The 15,485-nt window shown below is 45.1% G+C and overlaps 1 protein-coding gene across 1 annotated transcript in view; it reads right to left on the bottom strand.

Annotated features, from left to right (window-relative positions):
* LOC123761597 (nitric oxide synthase-interacting protein homolog) overlaps positions 1-11,207 on the bottom strand; it is a 41,079-nt gene extending 29,872 nt beyond the window's left edge. Inside the window, exons 1-3 of the mRNA XM_069330749.1 lie at positions 10,876-11,207; positions 9,419-9,608; positions 3,227-3,333 (exon numbers count right to left, since the gene is read on the bottom strand). Coding sequence (XP_069186850.1) covers positions 3,227-3,333; positions 9,419-9,599 — 288 coding nt within the window. The 5' untranslated portion in view covers positions 9,600-9,608; positions 10,876-11,207. The remainder of the gene's footprint in view (positions 1-3,226; positions 3,334-9,418; positions 9,609-10,875) is intronic.
* Between the last annotated feature and the right edge of the window lie 4,278 nt (positions 11,208-15,485).

Here is a 15,485-nt window from a genome sequence, read left to right as displayed (position 1 = left end):
GCCCGTGTCTCCCACACCCCACACATGCCCGTGTCTCCCACATCCCTCACATGCCCGTGTCTCCCACACCCCACACATGCCCGTGTCTCCCACACCCCACACAGGCCCGTGCCTCCCACACCCCACACAGGCCCGTGCCTCCCACACCCCACACATGCCCGTGTCTCCCACACCCCTCACATGCCCGTGTCTCCCACACCCCACACATGCCCGTGTCTCCCACACCCCACACATGCCCGTGCCTCCCACATCCCACACATGCCCGTGTCTCCTACACCCCACACATGCCCGTGTCTCCCACATCCCTCACATGCCCGTGTCTCCCACACCCCACACATGCCCGTGCCTCCCACACCCCTCACATGCCCGTGTCTCCCACACCCCACACATGCCCGTGCCTCCCACACCCCACACATGCCCGTGCCTCCCACACCCCACACATGCCCGTGTCTCCCACACCCCACACATGCCCGTGCCTCCCACACCCCACACATGCCCGTGCCTCCCACACCCCTCACATGCCCGTGTCTCCCACATCCCACACATGCCCGTGTCTCCTACACCCCACACATGCCCGTGTCTCCCACACCCCTCACATGCCCGTGTCTCCCACACCCCACACATGCCCGTGTCTCCCACACCCCACACATGCCCGTGTCTCCCACACCCCTCACATGCCCATGTCTCCCACACCCCACACATGCCCGTGCCTCCCACACCCCACACATGCCCGTGCCTCCCACACCCCACACATGCCCGTGTCTCCCACATCCCACACATGCCCGTGTCTCCCACATCCCACACATGCCCGTGTCTCCCACACCCCACACATGCCCGTGTCTCCCACACCCCTCACATGCCCGTGTCTCCCACACCCCACACATGCCCGTGTCTCCCACACCCCACACATGCCCGTGTCTCCCACATCCCTCACATGCCCGTGTCTCCCACACCCCACACATGCCCGTGTCTCCCACACCCCACACAGGCCCGTGCCTCCCACACCCCACACATGCCCGTGTCTCCCACACCCCTCACATGCCCGTGTCTCCCACACCCCTCACATGCCCGTGTCTCCCACACCCCACACATGCCCGTGTCTCCCACACCCCACACATGCCCGTGCCTCCCACATCCCACACATGCCCGTGTCTCCTACACCCCACACATGCCCGTGTCTCCCACATCCCTCACATGCCCGTGTCTCCCACACCCCACACATGCCCGTGTCTCCCACACCCCACACAGGCCCGTGCCTCCCACACCCCACACCTGCCCGTGTCTCCCACACCTGCCCGTGTCTCCCACACCCCTCACATGCCCGTGTCTCCCACACCCCTCACATGCCCGTGTCTCCCACACCCCACACATGCCCGTGTCTCCCACACCCCACACATGCCCGTGCCTCCCACATCCCACACATGCCCGTGTCTCCTACAACCCACACATGCCCGTGTCTCCCACACCCCTCACATGCCCGTGTCTCCCACACCCCACACATGCCCGTGTCTCCCACACCCCACACATGCCCGTGTCTCCCACACCCCTCACATGCCCGTGTCTCCCACACCCCTCACAGGCCCGTGCCTCCCACACCCCACACATGCCCGTGTCTCCCACATCCCACACATGCCCGTGTCTCCCACACCCCACACATGCCCGTGTCTCCCACACCCCACACATGCCCGTGTCTCCCACACCCCTCACATGCCAGTGTCTCCCACACCCCACACATGCCCGTGTCTCCCACATCTCTCACATGCCCGTGTCTCCCACACCCCACACATGCCCGTGTCTCCCACACCCCACACATGCCCGTGTCTCCCACATCCCACACAGGCCCGTGTCTCCCACACCCCACACATGCCCGTGTCTGCCACACCCCTCACATGCCCGTGTCTCCCACACCCCACACATGCCCGTGTCTCCTACACCCCACACATGCCCGTGTCTCCCACATCCCACACATGCCCGTGTCTCCCACACCCCTCACATGCCCGTGTCTCCCACACCCCACACATGCCCGTGTCTCCCACACCCCACACATGCCCGTGTCTCCCACACCCCACACATGCCCGTGTCTCCCACACCCCACACATGCCCGTGTCTCCCACACCCCTCACATGCCCGTGTCTCCCACACCCCTCACAGGCCCGTGCCTCCCACACCCCACACATGCCCGTGTCTCCCACATCCCACACATGCCCGTGTCTCCCACATCCCACACATGCCCGTGTCTCCCACACCCCACACATGCCCGTGTCTCCCACACCCCACACATGCCCGTGTCTCCCACACCCCTCACATGCCCGTGTCTCCCACACCCCTCACATGCCCGTGTCTCCCACATCCCACACATGCCCGTGCCTCCCACATCCCACACATGCCCGTGTCTCCTACACCCCTCACATGCCCGTGTCTCCCACACCCCACACATGCCCGTGTCTCCCACACCCCACACATGCCCGTGCCTCCCACACCCCACACATGCCCGTGCCTCCCACATCCCACACATGCCCATGTCTCCCACACCCCACACATGCCCGTGTCTCCCACACCCCTCACATGCCCTTGCCTCCCACATCCCATACATGCCCGTGTCTCCCACACCCCACACATGCCCGTGTCTCCCACACCCCTCACATGCCCGTGCCTCCCACATCCCACACATGCCCGTGTCTCCCACACCCCACACATGCCCGTGCCTCCCACATCCCACACATGCCCGTGTCTCCCACACCCCACACATGCCCGTGTCTCCCACACCCCTCACATGCCCTTGCCTCCCACACCCCACACATGCCCGTGCCTCCCACACCCCACACATGCCAGTACATTTCCACACCCACAGTCACTCCTGGGACACACTGGTACATTTCCACACCCACAGTCACTCCTGGGACACACTGGTACATTTCCACACCCACAGTCACTCCTGGGACACACTGGTACATTTCCACACCCACAGTCACTCCTGGGACACACTGGTACATTTCCACACCCACAGTCACTCCTGGGACACACTGGTACATTTCAAAAAAATTAATAGTGACCATAATCTGCCTTTACTGCATGATGACCTTGTAAATATGGATCCAAATTGCAGTCTCAGAATATAAAACAAGTTAGTACAGTACACCTCTAATGCTAACTCTAGCGGTCATGTAAACCAAGGGAGTCTATTCATGAAAGAACATATATAGCTCAACAAAAATCTATTACAAACCTGTTCCTTCTTGCACTGCTTTTCATATTCCTTAATTTGACGCCTAATTTCATTTTTCTTTGAGATGATGTATTCCAGGATAGCTTCCTTATCAAATAAATGACCATCTGAAACACACAACATGTGTGAATTAACCGATTTGTATATACAGTAACATTATGTAAATGCACATGATATCTGCATATATTCTAACAGGTTTCAGGACCTGACTAAAGAATTGAGTCCAAAGTGTGCAACATCACATGTTTTTTCCTGATGCATTTTAACATTACCGCCTGGCGGTAGCCAGGCGTGACTCCCAACAGCAAAGCCTAAAGTCTGCAAAAGTTACCCGTGAGCGCACAAAATCAGTAAAATGTGCATACTCGTTCCATTTTTCTCACCTTAATTCTCGTGCTACGTCGCTCATTTTGGTATCATTGTGTTCGCAATTAAATTCCCTACAGATGTGTATGAATATTATGTACAAAAGCCTGGAGTGCCTTCCCGCAGATAAGCCTAAAGTTACCCGTGAACGAGCACCAATTTGTATACTGCAACCTAATGTGTATACTCCTTCAGTTTGATTACATCAATTTTTGTGTTACGTCTTTCATTTTGGTATCAAATTGTTCACAATAAAAAGGCGCGTATTTTAAAATTAATCCCATAATAATAACAAAAAAACTGGAATTTTAACAAATATTTTAAAATTTTGACCAAAAACCTGTTTATAATCATATAAGTGTTCGAACATCAAGTTTCATGTTACATCTTTCATTTTGGTATCAAATTGTGCACATTCTAAAGGCGCTTATTTTGATACTATTCCGAGGTCAATTGGATAAAAAATGAATTTTATACAAATATTTTTGTAGTGGATGCAAGTCCGGTCCAAAGTTAGGACTCGGGAGAAAAATAATGGACGAGAGTCCGGTCCAACGTGACCGATAGTGTTAAAAAAACTATATTTTTTTTTAAGTATATACTGTAATGAAACTAAAATTTCTAGTTGGCTGTGAAGTTCCCCATAGCTTGGCTTGCACTAAGGTGAAACTAAGCCCTGGGAAGTTTACCAGTCCTCCGAGACCTCCCCCCTGACCTACCAAGAGCCAAGACCAGAATCTGGTTCTCTCTACAAAGTGAGGGGAGCTTAAGGATAAGAGATCCTTACCTTTCCTTGTGGTTACCTTGAGGTGTTTCTGAAGATCAAAACTCTTGCAATCCTATCTCTAACCAAGGCTTCTGGTTGGTCTGGTGAACTAGATGCCAATGTTTGCAGTCCAATGTATGAATTACAGTCCAGTTGATCAGATATCTTTCGAGGCAGTTATAAAGATCCCTTTTGAAACACCAAGAGAGGCTGGCTAGTTATTTCTAATGTTTAGGTCTGGATTAGGGAGGGAGCTGAAAGGTCTTGATTTCTTTACCCCTTTTTCTACTTTTAAAAGGGATCTTTTACAGGTTCTGTAATACCTCCTTGTCTCATAAGTAAATATTTCCAGCTGCAGATTAGGAACTAGTCCCTCAATTTTCTTCGAAGTGTAAATTATTATATATCTCTTACATTCACTCTGAAGAGCAGTTTGAGAGCTTTTATGCAGTACCAATAATATACATGTCTTACTGTATGGATTCAGAGAGTAAAAGTTCTCTGCACATTCTCCAAGTTAGTAATTTCATCTTTGAAAAAGAGAGAGCCCATTTCTGGCCTTTTATTGATTGGGCCAAGGTTGGTGCTGGGAGCTTGGGATGCTTCCAAAGAATGTTGTAGTCCCATGTTGCGTCTAAAAACCTCTTTGCAGGACATTGGGTCTTTTCTTTGTTGCTCTGGCCTCGGTTGTCTGATTTATTTTATTGCCCGATCACTTTTTCCTCATAGGAGCTCTTGCATGACCTCACAGACACCTGGGATGTCTGTGGGGGTCTTTAATTTTTGGCCCATTTCATGAGATCAATGGTCCTACTTTGCTGTTGGCCTGGTGATGCTTTCTGAGGTGTGGCTGTTCTGTGCCTGTTTGCTTACAGTTCGAGGAAAACTTGGAACGAACTTCTTATTTTGTGCAGGGTTTTTGCCTTTCTGCTTTCCTTTTTGGTGTTCCGGGGTGCATCATGCTGGTTCTTGACATCAGCAGTGGATTTTTGTTTCTTTTTGGGGTGAAATCTTGGGCTCTTTTTAAATTTGAATTACTGTACCTTTTGGAGGGCTCACAAAAGATGCTTCTGAAATCTGGGTAGGTCAAGTTGATTTCCCGGTTGCAATTCTTTTAACCATGTCGTAGCTCAGTCGATTAAGGCAGTGTCTGGGATCCTCTCGGACGTAGGTTCGAACCCTCGTCACAGCCCATGTGCATTTGTTCACAATACATAATTCACCCCCAGCCTAACCAACCACAGCCTATCCTCTAAACAAAGACCCAAAGTCCATTCCATGCACCCGCCAAACCCCCTGTTTATGAATTAAAAACAGGTTTACACACGACTCACAACTGATGATATCCGAACACTTCCGGAACGAGTTCTTCACTGATGACTTTTGTTTGAACTACAACGCTGTAAATGCTTCACCCATGTACTGTACTATAAATACAAATAATCGGCAACAGAACCTAAACACACAACCTAGCCAGTGCCTAAATATGCACAATATGCCAATATATAATAATATTAATTAATATTTGAGAAAAGTTCTGTTTTGAATGAACAGCATGTTAAAATTGATGAATATGTCTTTAGGGTCGACCTCTGGATAAAATGGACTTGGTCTGAGGACGGGTTGCCAACCAAGCATCAATAAGCCAAGGGCCCCTCTGGCAGCCCGCCATCTCGTTCTACACAAGAAAAGAAGGAGATGGCTGCCACTGAACAAACTGACCACCAGGATCCAAAGAGCAGAAACCTCTGCACCGGAGGAGGGCATGAAGCTCACAAACCCGACCCCTAGAGGCCAATGCCAACAGAAACAATCTTGAACTAAAGGGGGACACAACAAACTGAGGGGAAGAGAGAAAAAATAGTGCACCTAGTCCAAGGACCAGGACGGCTAAGGCAGCGCATGAGCAGGCCTGAGGTGAAACAAAGTACGAGACAGCTTATGGAACGGGGATACCTGGTTGATGGGGTTGAGCGGATCGCGGCGGGCGCGAACGCCCGGGCTTGGGGCCGGAGGAGGCCACAGCCGGAAGACGAACCAACCCGAAGACGCAGGGGTGAGGGGGGACACCCTGAACGCAAACTGCAGTGGTTCGAGGTGGCATGATACGAGGTGACAGTATTTGACACACACAGGGATTTCTACAGGCCATTGCTCCTCGTGCCTCTCTGAGAGGGTGCAGGTTCTGGCTCGTGGTCCCCGGTAGGCCTAAGAACTCCATACACATGACTGATGCCAGGATCTAATACATTCATATCAGCCCAGATAGCTCTGGGGAGCCGAAAGGACTTCCCCTAAAAAAGGATTTTGACAGAGTCCCACACAAAAGGTTGCTCTGAAAACAAACATGCTGGAGGGGTGACAGGGAGACGTCTGACATGGATGAAAAATTTTCAGTCTGACAGACAGATGAGGGCAGTAATCAGAAACAATATATATGACTAGAGGAGTGTTACTAGTGGAATACCACAGGGCTTAGTTCTTGCACCAGTAATGTTTATCATCTACATAAACTATCTACCAGAAGGAATACAGAATTATAAAAACATGTTTGCGGATGATGCCCATATACTGGGAAGATAGGGGTTGCAAACAATTGTAATGCCCTTCAAATTGATCTAGATAAAATAAGTTCTAGGAGCATCAAGAGGCAAATGGAATTCAATGTGAATAAATGCATGTTACGGAATGAGGAATTGCAGAAAATAGACCACACACAACTTACAAATTATGTAGAAAGAAATTACAGAACTCTAATAAAGAACAAGACCTAGGGTTGGTTTTGGATAGTAAACTGTCGCCAGAGGAACACAAATAACATGTGAGAGGAGCGTATGCATCGCTTTCCAACTGAAGATTTGCTTTTAGTTATATGAATGGTGAAATACTAAAGAAACTGTTCATGACTTTTATGAAACCAAAATTGGAATATGCAGCAGTTGTATGGTGTCCAACTCTCAAGAGGAACATAAACTGGAAAAGGTGCAACGGCATAATACAAAATGGCTTCCAGAACTGAAAAACAAAGAGTTACAAAGAGAAATTGGAGGCTTTAAACATGCCAAAAGTAAAAGATAGAAGAAAAAGAGGAGATATGATCATCACTTACAAAATACTAACAGGAATCGACTAAATTAACAAAGAGGAATTCCTGAAACCAACAACTTCAAGAACGAGAGGACACAGATTCAAGCTAAGGAAACGAAGGTGCCAAAAAGGTGTCCAGTCTCCGTGGTGTAGTGGTAAGACACTCGCCTGGCGTTCCGCGAGCGCTATGTCATGGGTTCGTATCCTGGCCGGGGAGGATTTACTGGGCGCAATTCCTTAACTGTAGCCTCTGTTTAACGCAACAGTAAAATGTGCATTTGGATGAAAAAGCGATTCTTCGCGGCAGGGAATCGTATTCCAGGGACCTGCCCGAAACGCTACGCGTACTAGTGGCTGTACAAGAATTTAACAACTCTTGTATATATCTAAAAAAAAAAAAAAAAAAAAAAAAAAAAAAAAAAAAATTAGAGAGTTTTCTTTTGCAAACAGTGGTATATGGTTGGAGCAAGCCAAGTAGGTGGTGGAGGCCAAAACCGCCAATAGTGTCAATGCGTTATACGACAGAGTACTGGGACAATGGGACACCATGAGCACAACTCTCATCCTGTAACTACACTTAGGAAATTACGAATCTTCTGGTGTAGTTGGCTTACTCACACTGTACTACTGACATACTGTAATAGTCACTGGGTTCAATGAGTCACAGGTTCCTCTTGCATTCAACAAGCTCATTCACTCTTCACTTCAGTTCACTTCAATTTGACAGTTTTCTTGACGTTGGGAAACCTTAGGAGGACAGGCTGGTGGAAGAAAGATGTTTTTCTTTGGTAGGGAAGTCATCTACCATTATAACTTCAGGTAATTGTGCTTCTGAGGTTCTTTATCCTCTCCTGTTTCCCCTCTTAAGAAACTTAAGAGTGCACTTTCCCCCATTTTGCACACATTTCTTTTATTAGAGAACTAGATTTAGGCATACCAAAATTGGTAGTAAGAACAGACACATGGGCACCACTTTCATATTTTGCCGAGTTCTTTTTTCATCTCTATCATGGTTCTAACCAATATTTGTTTTTGCTTGGCTCTTATGACTAACATTCTTCAGTGCCATAGTGACTTTACACGAAGAATACAAAAATTATCCAAGAAAACACAAGAAAGGTTAGATAAGTCTAGTGGTGTGCTCTGAACGACAGCTACTGTAAAACTGACTCGGCACGCAAACGTAAATACGCGTCCCTGATGAGTAAACGGTCGACTACCCAATGTGAGCACAATGTTCAAGTGCCGATTTCTTCACGTTGGAAGGTGTTCCAGTACAGAGATCCCAATTTATGTAAATGTAGCAGAGAAAATGACTCGAAACTAGGAAACGTACTAAATGAGATGGCAATTATAACGTGTTCGTACCGAGGCCCCTCACACCAAAGAGAGATGTGGTGCCCATGATTTTTTCCAAGATGGCATCTATTTACTGGAGGCCTGAGAAAGCAAAAGTAAACCCCATGAGTTTAAAGTCTCGCACTACAGTACATGTAAAATCAACCATGGTTGATATTTGCAGTTGAAGGATTAATGTACCAAGAACGCCAAAACCACGTAGCTTGAGTAGGAGAAATACAAGCCCTGCAGGAAAGATGTGAACAGGGTGATACCAGGATCTTGAGTGGAGAGTGGCTTGGTTGAACTGTATGACCTGACCTGTCAGTGTTTGGTGGCCAGAGAAGTTAGGGCAGGTTTATTTAACAGTTGCTAACTAGTGTTTGCTTTGTTCTCTAAATTTTATTTTCTAAAGAGCAATGGTTTGTTTTATTGAATCTAACTTTCTGGCCAGTTTTCCCTGGTTTTGGGTTGTTCTTTGATGCTCCTGCTGTCTCTTTGAGGAAAAATTTTGGTCCCCAAAAGGTTGTAAATGTCTCAGAAGCTTGATATGAATGAAGTGGCCATGTGATACCAGTCAGTCTCATTAGCACTATGGAGCCACTGATGGGACCAGCAGAGAACACAGCACATACCTGGTGTTATTACTGGGTTGCGGCATGGATGAAGTGAAAGGCTGCAGCAGTCAAAATCCTTCACACCATCTTTACCATAACGTAGTTTCAGTGATCCATACCCTGAGGCCTTGGCATCTTTCTTCTTCTCATGGTAAGAGTAGACAGAGCTGGCTGTGCAGTTTTTGGAGTGTCGGGTCATGATGATGACCTGAAATTTTGAAAATAAAGACTTTTCTAAAAAATACAGGCTACAAAGATGCTAGTTTTTCTATCTATGTCTATATCAATTAGGTATAGGAACAGATATTACAGTACTTTTAAATACTATCGTTTTAATTTACTGAATAAGCTTTGTAAATGACTGAATAAGCTTTGTATTTTAAACAACAGAATCAGTCTTAAGATTTTTGAAGTACAGTACAGTACATATCTGAAGAATTTTTGTAATTACAATATTAATAAATAAATATGGTTAAAATCCAATAAAGAAAAATAAGTAATTTATTCAATATGAAAAGTAGCTATTACAGTAGATTCACAAGGTTTCTCCCTAAGGTGCTTATCCAGTGTTTCATACTGGCAAGAGTCATGCAGGATAACATGCAAGACACCAGTATTGCAGGGATATCTTCAAACATCCCAGCAGGGTCAGTACAAGTGCTAGAAACATTACTGGCAAGCTCAGTGCCAACTTCACAAGTGCTCAAAAGTTGCATGTACATTGTTGACCAGACCACACACTAGAAGTTGAAGGGACGACGAAGTTTCGGTCCGTCCTGGACCATTCTCAAGTCGACTTGAGAATGGTCCAGGACGGACCGAAACTTCGTCGTCCCTTCAACTTCTAGTGTGTGGTCTGGTCAACATACTTCAGCCACGTTATTGTGACTCATTGCTTGCATGTACAGTCACAGGGGCTCAAAAGTTGCATGTACAGTCACAGGGGCTCAAAAGTCGCATGTACAGTCACAGGGGCTCAAAAGTCGCATGTACAGTCACAGGGGCTCAAAACTTAACCAAACCTTCATTGGGCATCACAAGATACTGCAAAATCTATGCAAACTACACTACAAACTAACTGCTTGTTTGCCTGACTGATCAACTTTATTGACATCACCAGGTGTTGCATTCCACACTAACCTCCACCAAGTGTCTGCAACATGCATTCCACACCTCTTGATGGGGTTCTAATAAATTACAATAAAAATTCAAATTAAAAAATAATCATATTGAGATGAAAGTGAATATAAAATTGAAGGCATATGATTAGTAATAAAATAAACTTAGTAAAATGACTACAATTACACTAAAGGTAGTTTAAGGTACACTCAGGTACTCTGATAAAGTTTACAATACAGGTGCAGGCATAGCCATGAAGCAAGGGGGAATTGAGATGCATTTCATTACCTCAATAAACTTGAACTATGCAATATTGCCACAACTGTACTTTTTATAAAAAAAATCTACCGATTTACCTCTTATTGTATACAAAGGACTAACAAGGGTGTTAGTGTTCTTGATACTGTTGTTGTTGTTGAGTTGGGGGCGACGACGCTCGTGGGATGAGCCCCACACCACCGTCAAGGATTAATCGCGGAATGAATGTGGCTTATCAGCAGAAACTAATCGCGGCCAAACACCACAGAGACGGGCAGATGATTGGGGAGCCCCAGGAGTCCCTCATGGAGGCAAGAAGGCCTTGGTGTAGTAGGCAGTACACTACTACTAGTGTTGTTGTTCAGTTAGGGGCGACGACCATGATCTACTATATGAAGGTTTTCCTCCCTCCTGCCCGTGAGGTGTTGTTGTTGTGATGACGTCATCGGTCGCTTATGACCCGCTTTCTAACACTCTCATTCTCTCCTGTTTGTGGAGGTTATTATTTGGTTTATAAGTAGTTTTATTAGATTTTATTTATATGTTATTTATTTATTAAGCCACAATGTAGTACTAAGAACATAAGTATGAAGTTTTATTTATTTATTTATATACAAAAAGGTACATTGAACATAAGAACATAAGAACAAAGGTAACTGCAGAAGGCCTATTGGCCCATACGAGGCAGCTCCTATCTATAACAATCCAATCCCACTCATATACATGTCCAACCCATGCTTGAAACAATCGAGGGACCCCACCTCCATCACGTTACGCGGTAACTGGTTCCACAAATCAACAACCCTGTTACCGCACCAGTATTTACCCAAATCTTTCCTAAATCTAAATTTATCCAATTTATACCCATTGTTTCGTGTTCTGTCTTGTGTTGATACTTTTAATACCCTATTAATATCCCCTTTGTTGAGTCTATTCATCACGATCTGGTCACCATTTGGTCCGGGAGACATCTCCCGTCACGCAGGGTGCAGTCGCACCTCCACAGATCTCCAGTATCATCTATTGATACTGGTGATGGCTCAAAAGGGCCACCACTTACGAGCTATTCATGCCTGTGCCACCTTTTGGGTGGCTTCATCTTCATCTTAACACATTCACAAGGGAGACATCTCCCGTCATGCAGGGTGCATTCGCACCTCCACAGATCTCCAGTATCAGCTCCTGATACTGGTAATGGCTTAAAATGTCCACCACTTACGGGCTATTTATGCCCGTGCCACCTTTTGGGTTGCTTCATCTTCATCTTAACACATTCATAAGGGAGACATCTCCCGTCATGCAGGGTGCAGTCGCACCTCCACAGATCTCCAGTATCAGCTCTTGATACTGGTAATGGCTTAAAAGGGCCACCACTTACGGGCTATTCATGCCCGTGCCACCTTTTGGGTGGCTTAATCTTCATCAATCATCAATCGTAGAAACGACACCACACCACCACCACCATTTGGTCACCACTTGGTACGGGAGACATCTCCCGTCACGCAGGGTGCAGTTGCGCCTCCACAGATCTCCAGTATCATCTATTGATACTGGTAATGGCTCGAAAGGGCCACCACTTACGGGCTATTCATGCCCGTGCCACCTCTTGGGTGGCTTAATCTTCATCAATCATCAATCTTCAGTCTATTCATCCACTTACATAAGAACACAAGAACAAAGGCAACTGCAGAAGGCCCACCAGCCCACACGAGGCAACTCCCATCCACAACCTCCCAATCCCATTATTTATTTATTTATTTATTTATTTATTTATTTATATATATACAAGAAGGTACATTGGGTTTGTGAGAATACATTGGATAGTACAGTATTTACATTCTTGTAAAGCCACTAGTACGCGCAGCGTTTCGGGCAGGTCCTTAATCTAACAGATAATTTTAAGTAGGTAATTTCAATCAGAATTGATAAATGAAAGATACATTACAAGAGAAAAATGAGATGAGAGAGATAAGTAGGTATAGTAAAGCACATTGTTATATTAAAGCTCTGATTGATTACATTGACAGCTTGATTAGTAATTTAAACAAGGTTACTAGACACCATACAGCAGATTGACAGCACATATAAGACAGTAATGATCACAATGGTAAAGATGTTCAGATTGGGTACATAAAGATTGGGAGACTGGGTAGCAAAAGATACAGATAACAAGATTTATAAACACCATACAACAGATTGGCAGCACATATAAGAAAACAGCAATGATCACAATGGTAAAGATGTTCAAATTGGGAACATAAAGGTTGGGAGATTGGGTTGCAATTGATACAGTGCAATTTTAAGGCAAAAAGTGAAAAACTATGAAGATGAAATTAGGTACTTTTTAGTATTGATTTTGAATGATGTAAAAGTTGGACAGCTTTTCAATTCAGTAGGGAGTGAGTTCCATAAACATAAGAACATAAGAACATAAGAACAAAGGTAACTGCAGAAGGCCTATTGGCCCATACGAGGCAGCTCCTATTCTATAACCACCCAATGCCACTCATATACTTGTCCAACCCGTGCTTGAAACAATCGAGGGACCCCACCTCCACAATGTTACGCGGCAATTGGTTCCACAAATCAACAACCCTGTTACTGAACCAGTATTTACCCAAGTCTTTCCTAAATCTAAACTTATCCAATTTATATCCATTGTTTCGTGTTCTGTCCTGTGTTGATACTTTTAATACCCTATTAATATCCCCCCGGTTATGTCCATTCATCCACTTGTAAACCTCTATCATGTCACCCCTAACTCTTCGCCTTTCCAGTGAATGCAACTTAAGCTTTGTTAATCTTTCTTCATATGAAAGATTTCTAATTTGGGGAATTAACTTAGTCATCCTACGCTGGACACGTTCAAGTGAATTTATATCCATTCTATAATATGGCGACCAAAACTGAACTGCATAATCTAAATGGGGCCTAACTAGAGCAAGATATAGCTTGAGAACCACACCAGGTGTCTTGTTACTAACGCTGCGATTAATAAATCCAAGTGTCCGATTTGCCTTATTACGAACATTTATGCATTGATCCTTTTGTTTTAAATTCTTACTAATCATAACTCCCAGATCCCTTTCGCAATCCGACTTCGCAATCACAACACCATCTAGCTCGTATCTTGTAACTCTATCATCATTACCTAACCTCAGAACTTTACATTTATCAGCATTAAACTGCATCTGCCAATCCTTTGACCATTTCAAAACCCTATCTAGATCAACTTGAAGTGATAGTGAGTCCTCCTCCGAATTAATTTCCCTACCGATTTTCGTATCATCGGCAAATTTGCAAATGTTGCTACTCAAACCTGAATCTAAATCATTTATATATATTATAAACAACAGAGGTCCCAGGACAGAGCCTTGAGGCACTCCACTTACAACATTTTCCCACTCTGACTTGATTCCATTTATACTAACTCTCTGTTTCCTTTGGTATAGCCATGCCCTAATCCAGCTTAATATAGCACCCCCAATACCATGAGACTCTATTTTTTTAATCAGTCTTTCATGTGGCACTGTATCAAAAGCTTTGCTAAAGTCAAGGTATACAACATCGCAATCCTTACCACTATCAACTGCCTCAACAATGCTAGAATAAAAAGATAACAAATTTGTTAAACATGAACGGCCATTTATAAAACCATGTTGCGACTCAATTATTAATTTATGTTTTTCAAGATGAAGACGAATTTTATTTTGGTAAGGATTGCGATGTTGTATACCTTGACTTTAGCAAAGCTTTTGATACAGTGCCACATGAAAGACTGATTAAAAAAATCAGTCGGTCAGGTGAAGTCAGTCGGTCAGGTGAAGTCACAGTGAGAGGTTGTGTTAACCAGAGCTCCTGAGTGTTGTTATATTATCATAAGAACATAAGAACATAAGAACATAAGAACAAAGGTAACTGCAGAAGGCCTATTGGCCCATACGAGGCAGCTCCTATTCTATAACCACCCAATCCCACTCATATACTTGTCCAACCCGCGCTTGAAACAATCGAGGGACCCCACCTCCACCACGTTACGCGGCAAATGGTTCCACAAATCTACAACCCTGTTACTGAACCAGTATTTACCAAAGTCTTTCCTAAATCTAAACTTATCCAATTTATACCCATTGTTTCGTGTTCTGTCCTGTGTTGATACTTTTAATACCCTATTAATATCCCCCTTGTTATGTCCATTCACCCACTTGTAAACCTCTATCATGTCGCCCCTAACTCTTCGCCTTTTCAGTGAATGCAACTTAAGCTTTGTTAATCTTTCTTCATATGAAAGATTTCTAATTTGGGGAATTAACTTAGTCATCCTACGCTGGACACGTTCAAGTGAATTTATATCCATTCTATAATATGGCGACCAAAACTGAACTGCATAATCTAAATGGGGCCTAACTAGAGCAAGATATAGCTTGAGAACCACACCAGGTGTCTTGTTACTAACGCTGCGATTAATAAATCCAAGTGTCCGATTTGCCTTATTACGAACATTTATGCATTGATCCTTTTGTTTTAAATTCTTACTAATCATAACTCCCAGATCCCTTTCGCAATCCGACTTCGCAATCACAACACCATCTAGCTCGTATCTTGTAACTCTATCATCATTACCTAACCTCAGAACTTTACATTTATCAGCATTAAACTGCATCTGCCAATCCTTTGACCATTTCAAAACCCTATCTAGATCAACTTG

Source organism: Procambarus clarkii, chromosome 24, assembly GCF_040958095.1.
Source record: "Procambarus clarkii isolate CNS0578487 chromosome 24, FALCON_Pclarkii_2.0, whole genome shotgun sequence".
NCBI lineage: Eukaryota > Metazoa > Arthropoda > Malacostraca > Decapoda > Cambaridae > Procambarus > Procambarus clarkii.
The sequence above is the reverse complement of the archived record's forward strand: the minus strand, read 5'-3'. Positions and strand labels throughout refer to the sequence as shown.